Genomic DNA, 14823 nt, shown 5'->3' on the forward strand with positions numbered 1-14823 from the left:
AATCCAAAGGATTCAACCAATTACGTGAATATAGTGGATTCTCGTATGACGATCCAACATTTCAACCACGTGTTTGTTTGTGTAAAGTTTAACATTGGATTTTGATTTCGGGATAAAACAAACTTTTTTCTCCGATTTTTTTTCGTTACATTTTTCTCTACTTTATCCAATTGATGATTCACCAATCATGACTCGAATTGCAGCTCGAGCGACCCGTGGTCGTGGGAAAAAATGTCCGAAAGGACAAGCATGTGCATCAAATCCTGAAACAAAAAAACATCGAGCTAAAATTGCTCAATTATTTGGCGTTTCAACATCAGAATCCGGAGATGAACTTGCCAATTCAATGAAACCTAAATTAACGCGTGATATGTTGGAAAAATTTGATGCCATTCAGCAACAAAAGCAACGTAATACGATCGCTAGCGAATCGCAACAACAAATGTCGGCTGTTGAAAATTGGCTTCAAATACCAAAAAATCAAGATGAAAATGATAGTAATAATTCGAAAAGTGAAAATTCCAACAACGAGTCTATGAATACTGATGATAATCAATCTATCCCGGATGATGCATTCACCATTGGTAACATATCAGCGGCCAGTATATGGTCAAATTGTACAAATGTTACTTTCGATAAATTTCTCAATGGTTTTGATCCAAAATCCAAGATTCATAAAGCAATGTTAACTGTTTTGGCTACCGTTCGTGATGCAATCGATATGGAAAAAGGAAATGAAACTGAAACTGAATATTTTTCCGGTCTAATGTTAGCATTAGATTGTGTAGATTCTGAAGAGAAATTAACCGCTACATTAGCATTACTTCAGATGGTTTTAAAACGTGTTCAAACACCCGTTCTTCGGTTGAAATTTTCCGAAACATCTACAGCATTGATGAAAATTTTATCACAACAAATTAATGTGGCTAATCCTAATAGCTATCTAACTAAATCGGTAATCAATGCTTTACATACACTGTTACGAAATCAAGAACTTGTTGTATGGCAACTTAAATCAACTCAACAAATATTCGAAACAATTCTTATGTTTGTAACTCATCAAAAGCCTCGAATTCGTAAGGCAGCTTGTTTTGCTGTCATATCATTAGTTTGTGGTAATAATATTGAATCAATGAATGCAAATCAAGGTTCACCGATCGCTGCGAAATTGACCGCCGAATTTTGCATACGAAAACTTGATCAAAATTTATCGACAACAAATGATGAACATTTGAATATTATTCTTTATATTCTAACATTATTATCCGACACAATGGCCATGTTTCCATCGGTCCAACATACTAAACATCTAGCCGAATCAATCCTTTCACATATGACCTTAGGTAATATTCTATTGGTTACAGGTGCTTTGCATACATTGTATTCATTCTTTCTTCTTCGACCAACGGCTAATGTTTTGAGTGCCGAATTAAATGCACGTCTATTGAATGCTTTGTATGATTATCAACCGAATATTAATGATGAACAACCATTAAACGCTTGGTGTGTTGCTATGAAAGAAGCTTTACTTTGTCTTCATAATCTTGATCGAAAACTTTTTTCTTCACATGCACCGAAATTGTTTCGAACTTTTATTGCCATTTTGCAAAGCGATAGCTCTTCCGTCCATTCAAATGTTGTCAATTCTATTAAATCATTAATGAAAACTATTATTGAAGATTCAAATAGTTCGATTGATTTATTGGAAAAATTATATGATGAATTGGAAAATGGATTAAAATATCAATTTAGTCATGTATGGACACAATTTATGCCAATTTTCGGTGAAGTTTTTATCGTTACTAAAGAAACTAAATTATTATCTAAAATGGGTGCAATCATACAACGTATGGCCATTATTTATGAATCAAATGATGCTGATGTAAATGATGTTTTGGAAAAGGTTTTTGCCAAAATTATCTCATCACATGGTCCACGATTTGTATTACAATATTGTCCGATTATTTGGAAAACATCAACATCATCATTGATGAGTGAATATAATGAATTTTGTGGAGAATTTACTAATCCATGGCTTATTTCATTGTTACGTGAAAACATTGATGCTCAATCGGAATTATCTTTATTTGTTGATCATTTTCTACCTATGGTTGATGAGTTAATGAAAAAAGTTTTGCTATGTCAAAAACTAACACAAAAATTGAAAGAATCAGCCAAAGAACCGTATGCAAATCGATGATGATCAATCAACAAATCGATCCTATGATTCTTGTCTGGTAATGATAAAGGAATTGAAACGATGTGTTCATGCTATTTGGTCATTATTACCGGCATTATGTCGAAATCCTATCGATGTAAAGGAAGCGTTTCCGAAAATTGCTAAACGTATTGGAGAAAATCTCTACAACAAAGAATTAGCCATCTATTCTTTAGCTGCTCTTCGTAATCTATTCAAATGTGATCATTCAACTCAATGTATTGTTGGTTCATTTGGCAAAAATTTTCTTCCAATTTTATTCAATATTTATACAAATGAAAATGAAAATACCCGTATTGATCAAGATCTTCGTTATCCGGTTTATATAGTAATATCTCATATGATTCGATGTATGTTGGAAAATGAATCCGATGCTTGTCAAACAATGTATCACAATTTTTTCAATAAATTAATCACCATTTTGAAAGAATCTCCTGGTTCAGATTTTCGTCGTATTGCTTTGATTGAAATTGTTGATGCATTTTTATGGACACCTGAAGGTTTAAAAATTGATGAAATTGAATATATTTATGATAAAATTGCTGGCCCATTGATTGATAGCAGTAAATGTCCGGCTGATCAGAAAAAAGGTTTCCGTCTAATTGAACCGATTGTACAAAGCCGATCAAATGTTTGTGAAGAATTTCTTTCGAAACATATGGAAAGCATAATTAATTTGATGATAACATTATTTGAAAATGATAAAATTTTATCACCATCATCAAGAGCATATGCTCTTCGTTTATTGAATTCAATAATTCAACGATTAATTGATGATAATGTTCATGGGAAACAAGATGCAATGTCCAATATAAATCTAATAATTTTAATAGAAAATATTGTTCCATCAATATTGAAACAATTAACGATAAAATCATCGAAAACAAAAAAACAAGCAAGAAATATTTTGCTCACAATATCTGAATGTTTTGAAACGCTTAATAACGATAAACAACAAGCAAATGAAAAATTTATCTCGTTGATTATTGATCCAATCGAAAACAATCAAATTATTAATAACAATGATGATCGAACATCACGTTTAGATGCTATTGCATATTTGTTTGTTGAAAAATTTCATCATCCATTGATTGAAGAACGAACCGTTGCTCGTATTGCCGATACAATTTTTTCATGTCTTTCAACCGAAATTCTCGATCACTGTACACGACCAATGTTGAATATTTGTTTTGAATTTATTCGTCATTTTTTTCTTAAATCAACACCGAATCTTTTTAATTGTTATTTGGAAGTTATTACCTGTGGTATTACAAATCTACCGATGGAACATCGAACTAGATTTCATCAAACTGTTAAAGTTTTATTGACAAAACTTTGTCGCAAATTTGGTTTCGATTTAATCGATAGTATGGTATCGGAAGATTATAAAAAAGTAATGAAAAATATACGAAAATTAGAGGAAAGGAAAAAGAAGCAGAAAAAGATGAAAAAACAATCAATGTCCGATGATGATAATGTTGATGATGATGATCAATCGGATCGAAAAACAAGGTAAGTTTTACATTTTTATTCTGACTTGTTTTAATTGATTTTTTAATTTTTTCAATTTTTCGAAGTCGTTCAAAGAAATTAAGAAAATATCTCGATTTATCCGACGATGATGAAGAAGATGTTGAACGTTTTGTTAATGATGAATTTGATGATGTTGTCGACGACGACGATGATGATGATGGCGATGGCCGTAGTACTAGAAAAAGTTTCCGTAGCCGTACAAATAAACATTTGGATATTATGTCTCGTCTTTCGAATGTATCGATCAAAAGCTATATTCGTGAATCAATGGATGGTGATCCTATTGATTTACTAAGTTCGAATGCCAAACAAAATGTTTTCTCCAAAATACCGAACAAGTCTAAACAATCAAATAATGGTTCGGCTGACAAATCATCAGATGTTTCAAATAACAATTTACCATACAGTGAAGATGGTCGTCTAAATATTGGTCGATTATTTGATCAATTAGAAGGAAAACGTGGCCAAAAACGATCGGCTGATGATTCAAATATTGATGGTGATGAAGATGATGATGATGATTCTGATGACGATTCAGATAACAAAACACAATTTACATCAAAATCTTATAAACCAGGTGGTCGTGGTATTCATCGACCTGTAGCATCATCATCATCAACTAATCAAAAACCAGGTAATGATAATCGATCAATGGTATCATCAAAACGTTCATCAAAAAAATCCGCCAAATCAAAGAAAAGTTCAATCTTACATGGTGATGTTTATAAATCGAAAAAAGCAGCCGGAGATATGAAACGTAGAGGCTTACCTGATCCTTATGCATATTATCCATTGAATGCAATGTCATTGAATCGACGTAAACATCTCAAACAACGTGGTGAATTAAAAGCAATTGTAAAAAGTGCCCGACAAGGTGCGGCAAAAGGACGTCACATACGAAACAAACGTCATAAAACGCAAAAATAATATATTTTATTCGAATGTTTTTTTCTTTTTCAATAAAAAAAAAAATTTAATGATAATTAAAATTTTTCCAAAAAAAAAAATTTAAAGTTTTAATTTTTTAGCCAAATTAGCCTGTTGAATGATAATCGGTTTGGCTTTTTTCTGTATTTTTTGTAATTCATTTTTCTCTTGTAAACGTTCGAAAAATTTCGTTGATGATTTTAAACTTTTACCATCTTCAAATGCTTCTATTTCGGATTTTCGTTTTGTCGATTTATCCGATACATTTAATTTCATTTTGGATTGAATAAATTTTTGTTTAACACCTTGTTTCTTTTTCTTTAATCGTCGTGCACGTTTCTTATCAGTTTGTGTTCGTTCACCTTTATCTTGTAAAACTTTTTTATTCCGTGTACTGAATACTTCTTCGGGTGCTAATAATTTCATATCGCTAACAGAATCTGGAACCACTTCTTCGACTGTTACGGCCGGTAAATTTGTTAGAATCTTAACTTCAGGTACAGGCGGACGTGGTGTGTAATGAAACGCTGATAATGAATCAAGTTTACGAAATAATGAACGAATTTGACGACGTATTTCTTTACGTGTTTCACTTTCTTCGGCTTCACCTACCGAAACAAATGCATCGGTAGCTGTTCCAATTTCCTGTTCTTTTTGTTTTTGTTGTTGTTTAAGATATTCTTGTTCATAAACTTCTGCTAAACCAATTTTACTTTTTTCCGATTCCAACATTATACGACGACGAAATTCAAATGGTTGTTCTTTAGGCTTTACTTTACGTTCAACATCATCGAATACTTTATCTTTGATACGTTGTTTGATTAAACCTTCTAAAGTTGTAGTAGTTTCATCCGGTTATTAATGGTGGAGGTCTAGCTACATGATCAAATTGAAGATGTTCTTCAAGTAAACTATTCGATGGCCGTACACCGGCATTAGTTTCACCGGCAAATTGCCAACGAAGATTACTTGGTAGAAGAAGTTCTTGTTCAGCTTTTTTAATCTTTTGCTGTAGCCGTAATTGACTTTTTTCATATTCCGATTTATCTGGATCACCATCAATATCATCAATATCATCATCATTATTGGCTAATGCTTTAAGTTTTTTATTAATTTCATTTTCCTCATCATCATCATCTTCTTCATTATCATATTCATTCATATCAAAATCCCGAGTATCTAAATCAACATCAGCATCTTCAAAACCATCTTCTTCTTCTTCTTCATCTTCCAGATCCATTGTATTTTGTTTGTCTGTTCCTGGTGGAGGATCGAAAAAATCTGAATACATCATTTCATCGTTATCATTATCATCATCATCATCTTCATCATCATCATCAGATGGAAATTCATACAAATGATCAATTTGTTCAATATCATCATCCGCATTGTTATTGTTGTCTTGTTGCATTTCTTTTTCATCTTGTTCATCAAGAAATCTTTCCATTTCTTCATGATTGAAAAAATCAAATTTATTAACAGTAGATTTTACTTCTTCAATTTTTGTCGTCGGTTTTTCCAGTTTAAATTTTACATGTTTCTTTTCTTTTTGAGTTGTGATTGGTTTTTCAATCACATTATCGGTTGATTTTAAAATCGGTTTGGTAATATTATCTTTATTCAGATCTTTGTCCAAAGTCATATCAACATTCAATGATATTGGCTTTTGACTGGATAATATTTTCGAAATTTCAGTGACCGAATGTTCAATAAATGGTTGATTGAACAGTTCAAGTTGTTGCCAAACTTGTTCATTATCGAATTTATCTACCAAAAGATTATTCAATGGTTTCAATGATTGTTTTTCTTTAGTTGATTTTATTGAAACGTTTAAATCGGACAAAATTTTTTGACCATGATCATATATTGTTTTTGTAATTGTTTTAAATTTCAATGAACTATCTTCATTAGGTCTACACGAAAAAAAAATTCAAACCAGATTAATTAAAAATAGACAACAAAAATGAAAACTTACAGTAAAAAATTATCAGGATTCGATGATAATTGTTGAAAATTTTCTAAAATTTTAACAAAAATTTCATCTTGAATAACAGGTTCAATTTTTTTAGCCGTGGAATTTACGGCCAAATTAGTTGTTGATTTTCTTTTTGGCAATTTCATCGTTTTTTTGAATTCAAAATTGAAAAATTGCACAAAATTCCAACAATCCAAACATGTGAGAAATGTTTACGAAACATTATGCATATCGAGCTGAGAAATTTCTTCGAACATCATGCATGAATAATTGTTTGGCTAAAATTTTAATTTTATTTTTATTTTTTGTTTTTAAATTATTAAATCATCGTTTTTAATTCCTTTAAGAATCAAATACGTATTTTTATTCTTTAAAAATATGGCATCAAATAATGAAAATTTAGACAAATCTTTGGACAATTCAAATTCAGAATCGATTGGTAAAATTCAAAATGAACAAAATTTTACTGACAATAAACATTCGAATGTTGAAAAATCATCATCATCGTCTCAACAACAACAACAACAACATACGGACAAAAAGAAACGTTTATTCTCAAAAGAACTTCGTTGTATGATGTATGGATTTGGTGATGATCAAAATCCTTATACCGAAACGGTCGATATGCTTGAGGATCTTGTCATTTCATTCATTGGACATATTGCACTTGAAGCATTAGAAATTGGCCGTACTGGTCGTGTTACTGTTGAAGATGTTATGTATCTTGTACGACGTGATCAACGGAAATATGCTCGTGTTAAGGATTTATTATCAATGAATGAAGAATTGAAACGTGCACGAAAAGCATTCGATGAAGTTGAATATGTTCAAAAAAAGAAAAAATTATCAAATAAAATGAATACTTCTGGAACTAGCAGCAACAACAGCAGCAGTAATAACACTTTCAAATCTTTAGGACCATTGAATACAACTTGTGGTCAGAATTCGGATAAATTAATTTGATAAAATAAATGATGTGTGTGTTTGTAAATTATAAACTTTGATTTTAATCAATTTTGTACAAAGAAAATTTGCTTTGAAAATTTTATCGATTAAATACAAAACAAGAAAATATTTTTGTTTTATTCATTTTAGTAAAATAAAACCATTGCGGCCATAATCAAACAACATGCAGCAACCCAAGGACTTTTTCGTTCACCAATACGAGCACATTTCCAAAATGTACCAAGAAATCCAGTTTTCCTACGATCCAACAAACTTGTTAATGATCGAATATATGTACATGTACATATTAATAATAATATAACAACCAAAAGACTTTGAAAATTAAAAATGGCTGACATTTTTTAACGAAAACAAAAGAGATCGGAAAACTCTAAAAAATAAAAATAAATTTCGAAATTAAAAAAACAAACACTTGGAAAAAGTAAAACTATTTTGACATTTTGGTATTGTCATCAACCTTTGTATAAATATACTCGATGTAAAAATAGTCGAATACATTTGATGATGATCATTTTCGGTTGATATTTATTATTATCATCATCATCATAATCAACCTGGGTTAATGTTTTTTCATCTGGAAATCATTCAACCAACCGATTACCTTTCAAAAAAACTTGATTTTCTTTTTTTTTGTCCCACTTTTATTGTCATCAAGCTAATAACAATGAACATTTTTATTGGCCTAATCTAATTCGAAAACAAACAGAAAATTGTTATATATTTTTTTTTCCATTGGATTTTTTTTTGTCCGCTCATCATCGTTGTTAATATCTTGAAATAAATTATGGTAAGCATTCATTTAGAAAAAAAAGTGGGAGTTTTATCAATCATTTTTTGTTGTTGTTTTTTATCCATTAATTCTCAATCAATAAAGAGAATCAACTATTGACATCAATCATATTGTGAAAACAATTTTTTTTTTGCTTTTGGAGTATTCAAACAAAATAAATAACATTGTGACCGAAACAAATCAAAAAAAATGGAGGATTATGAACGTATTTTATTAGTAAAACCGGATGTTCATGTGTATAAAATTCCACCACGTGTATCGAATCGTGCCTATCGGTAAATATTGTTTTTTTGTTTTGTTTTGAAAATTTTGAATAACTTTCTTCTTATTTTTTGAATTCAGAGCATCCGATTGGAATCTAGATGCACCGGATTGGAATTGTCGGTTACGATTAATTGCAAAAGGTGATGAATGTTTTATTAAATTGGATGAAAAATCTACTGGACAATTTTTTGGCAAATGTCCAGTAGATAAATATCCCGGTATGTCTATTGAACCAGTATCGGATTCATCACGTTATTTTGTATTACGTTTGGTCAATGAACAAACTAATCGTACGGCATTTGTCGGCATTGGTTTCATTGATCGTAGTGATAGTTTTGATTTAAATGTTGCACTTCAGGATCATTTCAAGTAAGTATTTTTTAACATTTCTGTTTTCGAAAAACAAATTTATTAATTAATTTGTTGTTTTCCAAAAAAAACATTCAAGAATCGTTCAAATGGAACATAAAAATGATGAAATTGAAGATAATGGACCACAATTGGATCTAAAATTTAAAGAAGGTGAAACAATTAAAGTTAATCTTAATATTGGTGTAAGTTTTCAATTCAAGAATCTCATTCAATTTGATTATTAATGGAATTTTTATCTAATGTTTACTATAGAATAAAATTGGTTCGGCTAAACCACGACCAAAATCATCGAATAAAGCTGGTGATGCCGGTGGATTCGGTATATTATTACCACCACCACCTGGTTCCAAAACGATCTCTTCCAACAATCCTTCATCATCATCATCAAATGAAACAAAAACAACTAATGATAATTTGGAATCATTATCCGAATCGAATCTATTGGATGATATTGATTCATTACATATTTCTAATTCTGGTAATAATGTTGGTGATAAAAATGAAAATTTATCTTGTACAATGGTGCTCAATAATAAACAATCTGTTGATGAAATGGATCAAATGTTTAAATTTGTGCCTAAAGATTCGGATGGTGTTGATCTTTTTGCCGATAATAATTCAACAAAAACAACAACCACATCATCATCATCATCATCAACAAAATTATCGACAAATGATTTATGGTCAAATTTTACATCGTGCAATACTTCTACAACTACTAATAATCCTATTACTAGCCAATCGAAAACAATAACCGAAACATTTATGTCATCGACAAATGATGATAATGATTCAATAACAGCTAATCAATTTGATGATTGGGCTAAATTTTAATCAAATTATTGTAACGATATTCCTCCCTTGATAACGGGAGAAACAGAAACCTAAAAAGAATTTGTTGAAAGAAATCATTTTTTGTTTCTCAAAATATCAATATTATTAATTTTCAATTTAATTAACTAATTTCACATTATTTTATTTTCATCACTCCGAGTGTGTTTTTTCTCCAATTCATCATAGAGAATTGATTATCTTAATTTTTAATTTTTCTCCCACCCCTTCCAATCGATAACTTATTTTCAAAAAAAAATGAAGAATTCCTATAGAAATTTCGAATAAAGTTTTGAAAAAAATGATTTGTAAAACAAAAGATTAATCAAAGATTACTTTGGATCAAAAATATTGATTACTTTTGCTGTTTGTTATCTTTTTTCTATATCTAAAATATATTTGGATTATCTGTAAAAAAAAACGTGCTCGTGCATCATTTGTAACCACATTCTTTTTTTTGGGATTTAGTAACATATTGATGATGATTTCACAATCTTTTTATGCATTTGTCGGTTGTCAACCTTGTTCTTTTCGTTTTTTATTGCAGCATAGGTTCACATGTAACACTTGTGTATATAATGATGATCACAAAACCATGATGATGATCATCATTATTTCAATGTTCAAAAATTGTATCATTTTTTGTTTCTGATCGCAAATTACTAATAATAATCGAAAACAAAATGAATATACTCGACAATTGTCTTTCATGGTTTCTGATGACTATTGTTACATTTTTAATAATATTTATTCTAATATTAATTCATGTATTTCATGGTGGAATTTTTTAAAAATTTACTATTGATAATGACCTGTTTATACATAACAATACTGTTATTAATAATTTAAAAAAAATACCATTATCACCAAGGTGATCATCGTTACATCTAATCGAAAAATTATCATCAATCTTGAGTGGTCCGAAAGCATTCAACAACAGCAATTATTGATTCGAATGTTTATCTTGTGAAAAGTCATTCCAACAAAGAAAAAAAATGGCCAAAACCTTTATGATCGAAATCAAATTGGGCAAGATTAATTCATAATTTTTTTAAAATTTAAGTTTGTTTTTACTCGCGCCAAATAAAAAAAAGTGAAAGTGAAAAATCAAAATCAAAAAATTTTAGCTCCCGTCATCAAGTACGTATTGCGATTCTTTCACAAAATCCTGAAATGTGTGTTTGTGTGTTGGAAATGTGTGATGTGTTTTTTTGATTGCCGCTAAAAATTCTACATTTTTTTTCACCGAAAAAGGATAAATCCTCTTCATTATTCGTTTGATTATATCAAACAATTCAATCTGCAAACAAAAAATGGAATCATCCGAAAATTCAAACAATCAACAAATTGATTTTGATGAACCTATTGGTCAACAAGATTCACAAGCAAAACAATCACAATTACCATCGATTCAAACAAAAAGTTTAGATGCTGAAACACGACGTAAAGCTAAAGCTGCATATGGAAAAGTATTCAATGAAATTCGTTCTATTAATACGGATAAAAATGATAAAAATATAGTGAAAAAATTAAAATCATGTTTACAAGAAGAGGATAATTGTTTATCAAAATTCGGTATCAATGAATTATTATCAATGGATGCTAAAAATATGGCCGCTGTTTCTGAACAAACTATTAATGTTGTGAAAAAAATTACCGTTGTTAAAAAATTCAATAAACATGATTATCGTCGTGCATTACGTTTGCGTTTATTACGTAATTGTCAAACAATTTCGAATTCAATTGATCCAACTAAACAATTACAATTAGTTCATCTATATCCAACTGGCAAACAATTTAATCATATTCATCATCTAACACCGGCTATAATACCATCATTTTCAAATGATTTTGATGATGAAAATTTAACAACAAATGTTAAACAACGAAATACACAAACAAGACATAAATTACCGACAGGTGAAGCAACACAACCCGAACAAAAACAATCAAACGAAATGAATAATGTTGATAAATCGGATAAACGTTTAAAACATATTTATAAATCATTGAAAAAATTGGAAAGAAAAAATGAAAATGGTGTACCATTTTTTCAGGCATTATTACATCCAAATGATTTTGCAACAACAATTGAAAATATATTTAATTTAGCATTTTTAGCAAGACAATCACGTGCTATAATCGATAATCAAGATGATAATGGTGGTGGTGGTGGTGGTGGTGGTTTTGAACCACTTATTATAACCAAAGAACGTTCATCAACTGATGATGATAATGGTGATGATGAAAATTTTATTGATGACCATGATACATATCAACAACAACAATCATCAACTGAAATGATGAAAATTCCAAATGACAAAGAACCAATACAATCAGCATTATCATTCGATATGGAAACTTATAATTATTTATTAAATTCATTATCAATTATACGACCAGCAATCAAAGATAAATGATTAATCTTAATACATTTACAACATATTTTTGTATTTTTTTTTCATTATTACTAATCCAAACACCATCATCATTATAAAAATTCTTGTCTTTCCATCAAAATTGTAAATGTTTCTTTTTTTTTTTTTTTTGATTAGAAATTAAAATTTAAAATTGACAAAATTTATAAATTAAAAGTAAAAATAAAAATTTATTTTTTTTTTTTGAAAACCAAAAATTCGTTCATAGATGGCAGTCTGAATCGAATCGAATCTTTTTTTTTTTTTGTAAAGGTAAAATATCGTTCGAATGATTTCGCAAGATAGCAACCAAAAAAAATAGAATAAAATTCTTCTTAATTAAACCAATTTAATTAAAAAAGATAAATAAATAAATAAATAATATGGATTTAATTATGTTACAAAATGTGTTTTTTGTTTTTGTTTACTAATTAATTAGTAATTAAAGATGAAAAAAAAACAACGGTGTGTTAATTTTTCATTTGTTGAAATAATAAAAAAAAATAGGCAAAGATTCGATTCTTTATTTTACAATCATCATCATATGATAATAAAAAGTTGTAAAAAAGGATTATACAACAACAACAACAACAACAAATTTGAAAATAAATAGCCAAAAACAGTAAAAGTTTTCAAATGATCAAGGTTTGTTTTTGTTTTTCGTTTGTTATTTTATTCTTTCATTTTAAATTTGACACTGATGATCATCACACTTTATTTATCTATGTATTTTGTTTTTTTTATCGAATATAATCTTCGGTATCTTTGATCTTTGATACATTCGATCCTTTTTTTTGTTCTACTTTTTTTTCCGACAAAGTTGCACCGGGCACATTAATTACCATGTACAACGATTTTCATTGATCCAAAAATTTTAATTTCAGTATCAAACTATAGGAATAAAATCGATGAAAACTTTTTTTTTTTGTTTTTTAATTCAAAACTTTTTTTTTATATACAAACTATAGAATTTGTAAAATGTCAATACACCGTATACAAACTTTGTAAATTTGCATGGGTAATTAATGTAATTCTAGGATTACTATTACTTTACTTTTGAAACAACATTTTTCTTTTCATTATACAAAAATCCATTTCTTATCAATGAATATTGCATCATCATCAAGATTTTGTTTCCATCATGATAATATTAACGAAACTTTTTTGTCAACAAAGAAAATTTCCAAGGAATTTTTTTCGAAAACCGGAATATTGTCTCGAAAAATTTCCGGTTGATTTCCTTCCTTTACATGATTCTCCTATGTTTGTCTGTGATGCAAACATCAATCATAATCATCATCACCTTGAAATTTTCAAATAATTCAATCGAAACTTGAAAAAAATAACATTATAACAATTTTCCAAGAAAAAAAAGGTAAATAATTTCCTTATTTCCTTGTTTCATCAATTTTTTTGTTGTTGTTTTAGTTGATAAAACATCCATGTAAATGAACCGGCAACAACTGTTTGACCATTGTAAATCAATCAATCAATCAATTGATTATCATCATCATCATCATTGTTGTTGTTGGTAATTAAATAAAAATCAAAAATCGATTGATAAATGAAAATTTTTTTGACATTTTAAATTATAATCTTTTTTTAAAATGAAAATTTGGGCTTTTCCAACCGTGTGTGTGTGTGTATGTTTTGTTTTTCCATCCATCGATCGATGTTGTGATGATCATATTTCATAATTGAATAGCAATTCATAATAATCAATATTTTCTTAATCAATCAATGCTTGTTTGGTGATTATCATTTATTATCAACATTTATTGATGGTAGGACTGTGCAAATATATATTTTTTTCTCTGGAGAAACGTCATTCAATTTCTGTTTTTATTCTTTCTTCATTGAAATAATCGAATGGAATGTGTCGATGCTAATTGCCTGTTGTCCAATGTTTTTTTCTGTTGTTGTTGTTGTTGTTTTCGATGACATCATCATTGAGAAGAATGCAAATTTTATTTTTCCTCATTACCATTATCATCATTAGTAAGATTTAGAAAATTTCCCAATTTTTTAAATCATTGAATTTTTCAAAATGGTCAACCGCTTGGTGGACACAACCAAACAGCAAAACAAAAAAAGGAAAAAGGGAAAAAAAACTGAATTGATTGCAGAAAATTTTTTCTGAAAAAAAATAACGAATCGATCAAAAACCCCTTGTTCTCTGTTGCTGTTTGTTGTTTTTGGTTGCAATCCATCCATCCATTCTACAATCGATCAATCATGCAATCAATCAATCAATTTTTCAAATAAATAAATAAATTAAAAATTCTTGAATGTAATGATTATTATTTCTCTCTCTCTCTCTCTCTCTCTCTCTCTCTCTCTCTCTCTCTCTCTCTCTCTCTCTCTCTCTCTCTCTCTCTCTCACTCTCTCTTCGAAATTCGCCGAACGTCCTTGATAAATAGTTGCCTAATGATAAATAAATATAATCATAATCATCGTTATATCGGTAAGATAATCGATGAATTTTTTTTAAATAGAAAATTCAATTTAATTTCTTGTCAATTTGGAAAA

General features: G+C 29.1%; 5 protein-coding genes across 5 annotated transcripts; 4 read left to right on the plus strand and 1 right to left on the minus strand.

Annotated features, from left to right (window-relative positions):
- The first annotated feature begins 52 nt into the window (after window positions 1-52).
- Window positions 53-4755, plus strand: LOC113789440 (RRP12-like protein). The gene is given in 3 exon segments (XM_027338975.2): window positions 53-2176; window positions 2178-3730; window positions 3796-4755. Coding segments are annotated over 3 exon segments (4425 nt in total). The 5' UTR covers window positions 53-187; the 3' UTR covers window positions 4679-4755.
- Window positions 4745-6876, minus strand: LOC113789442 (U3 small nucleolar ribonucleoprotein MPP10). Its single transcript, XM_027338977.2, is given in 3 exon segments — window positions 4745-5530; window positions 5532-6591; window positions 6654-6876. Coding segments are annotated over 3 exon segments (1977 nt in total). The 5' UTR covers window positions 6800-6876; the 3' UTR covers window positions 4745-4759.
- A 14-nt stretch (window positions 6877-6890) lies between these two features.
- LOC113789445 (transcription initiation protein SPT3 homolog) lies at window positions 6891-7725 on the plus strand. The gene has a single exon (XM_027338981.2). It carries the CDS (start codon window positions 7032-7034, stop codon window positions 7614-7616), a length of 585 nt encoding a protein of 194 aa, XP_027194782.2. The 5' UTR covers window positions 6891-7031; the 3' UTR covers window positions 7617-7725.
- Window positions 7726-8155: 430 nt separating this feature from the next.
- Window positions 8156-10133, plus strand: LOC113789444 (NECAP-like protein CG9132). Its single transcript, XM_027338980.2, has 5 exons — window positions 8156-8406; window positions 8494-8684; window positions 8752-9042; window positions 9122-9227; window positions 9298-10133. The coding sequence occupies exons 2-5, from the start codon at window positions 8599-8601 to the stop codon at window positions 9877-9879; spliced, it is 1065 nt and encodes a 354-aa protein (XP_027194781.2). The 5' UTR covers window positions 8156-8406; window positions 8494-8598; the 3' UTR covers window positions 9880-10133.
- Window positions 10134-10533: 400 nt separating this feature from the next.
- Nse4 (SMC5-SMC6 complex kleisin component Non-SMC element 1) lies at window positions 10534-12386 on the plus strand. The gene has a single exon (XM_027338979.2). It carries the CDS (start codon window positions 11190-11192, stop codon window positions 12294-12296), a length of 1107 nt encoding a protein of 368 aa, XP_027194780.2. The 5' UTR covers window positions 10534-11189; the 3' UTR covers window positions 12297-12386.
- The last annotated feature ends 2437 nt before the right edge of the window (window positions 12387-14823 follow it).

Source organism: Dermatophagoides pteronyssinus, unplaced genomic scaffold (assembly GCF_027571235.1).
Source record: "Dermatophagoides pteronyssinus isolate colony J.1.1.1.1 unplaced genomic scaffold, Derpt_VIB-CSIC_2022.12 sq0036, whole genome shotgun sequence".
In the NCBI taxonomy this organism is placed as follows: domain Eukaryota; kingdom Metazoa; phylum Arthropoda; class Arachnida; order Sarcoptiformes; family Pyroglyphidae; genus Dermatophagoides; species Dermatophagoides pteronyssinus.

Excerpts from the sequence above, each read along its gene's own strand:
- LOC113789445 (XM_027338981.2), top strand. The coding sequence starts at position 7,032 with ATGGCATCAAATAATGAAAATTTAGACAAATCTTTGGACAATTCAAAT.
- LOC113789444 (XM_027338980.2), top strand. The coding sequence starts at position 8,599 with ATGGAGGATTATGAACGTATTTTATTAGTAAAACCGGATGTTCATGTG. Across the intron at positions 8,685-8,751 it reads GTATCGAATCGTGCCTATCG|AGCATCCGATTGGAATCTAG; the intron begins GTAAATATTGTT and ends TTTTGAATTCAG. Across the intron at positions 9,228-9,297 it reads AAGTTAATCTTAATATTGGT|AATAAAATTGGTTCGGCTAA; the intron begins GTAAGTTTTCAA and ends TGTTTACTATAG.
- Nse4 (XM_027338979.2), top strand. The coding sequence starts at position 11,190 with ATGGAATCATCCGAAAATTCAAACAATCAACAAATTGATTTTGATGAA.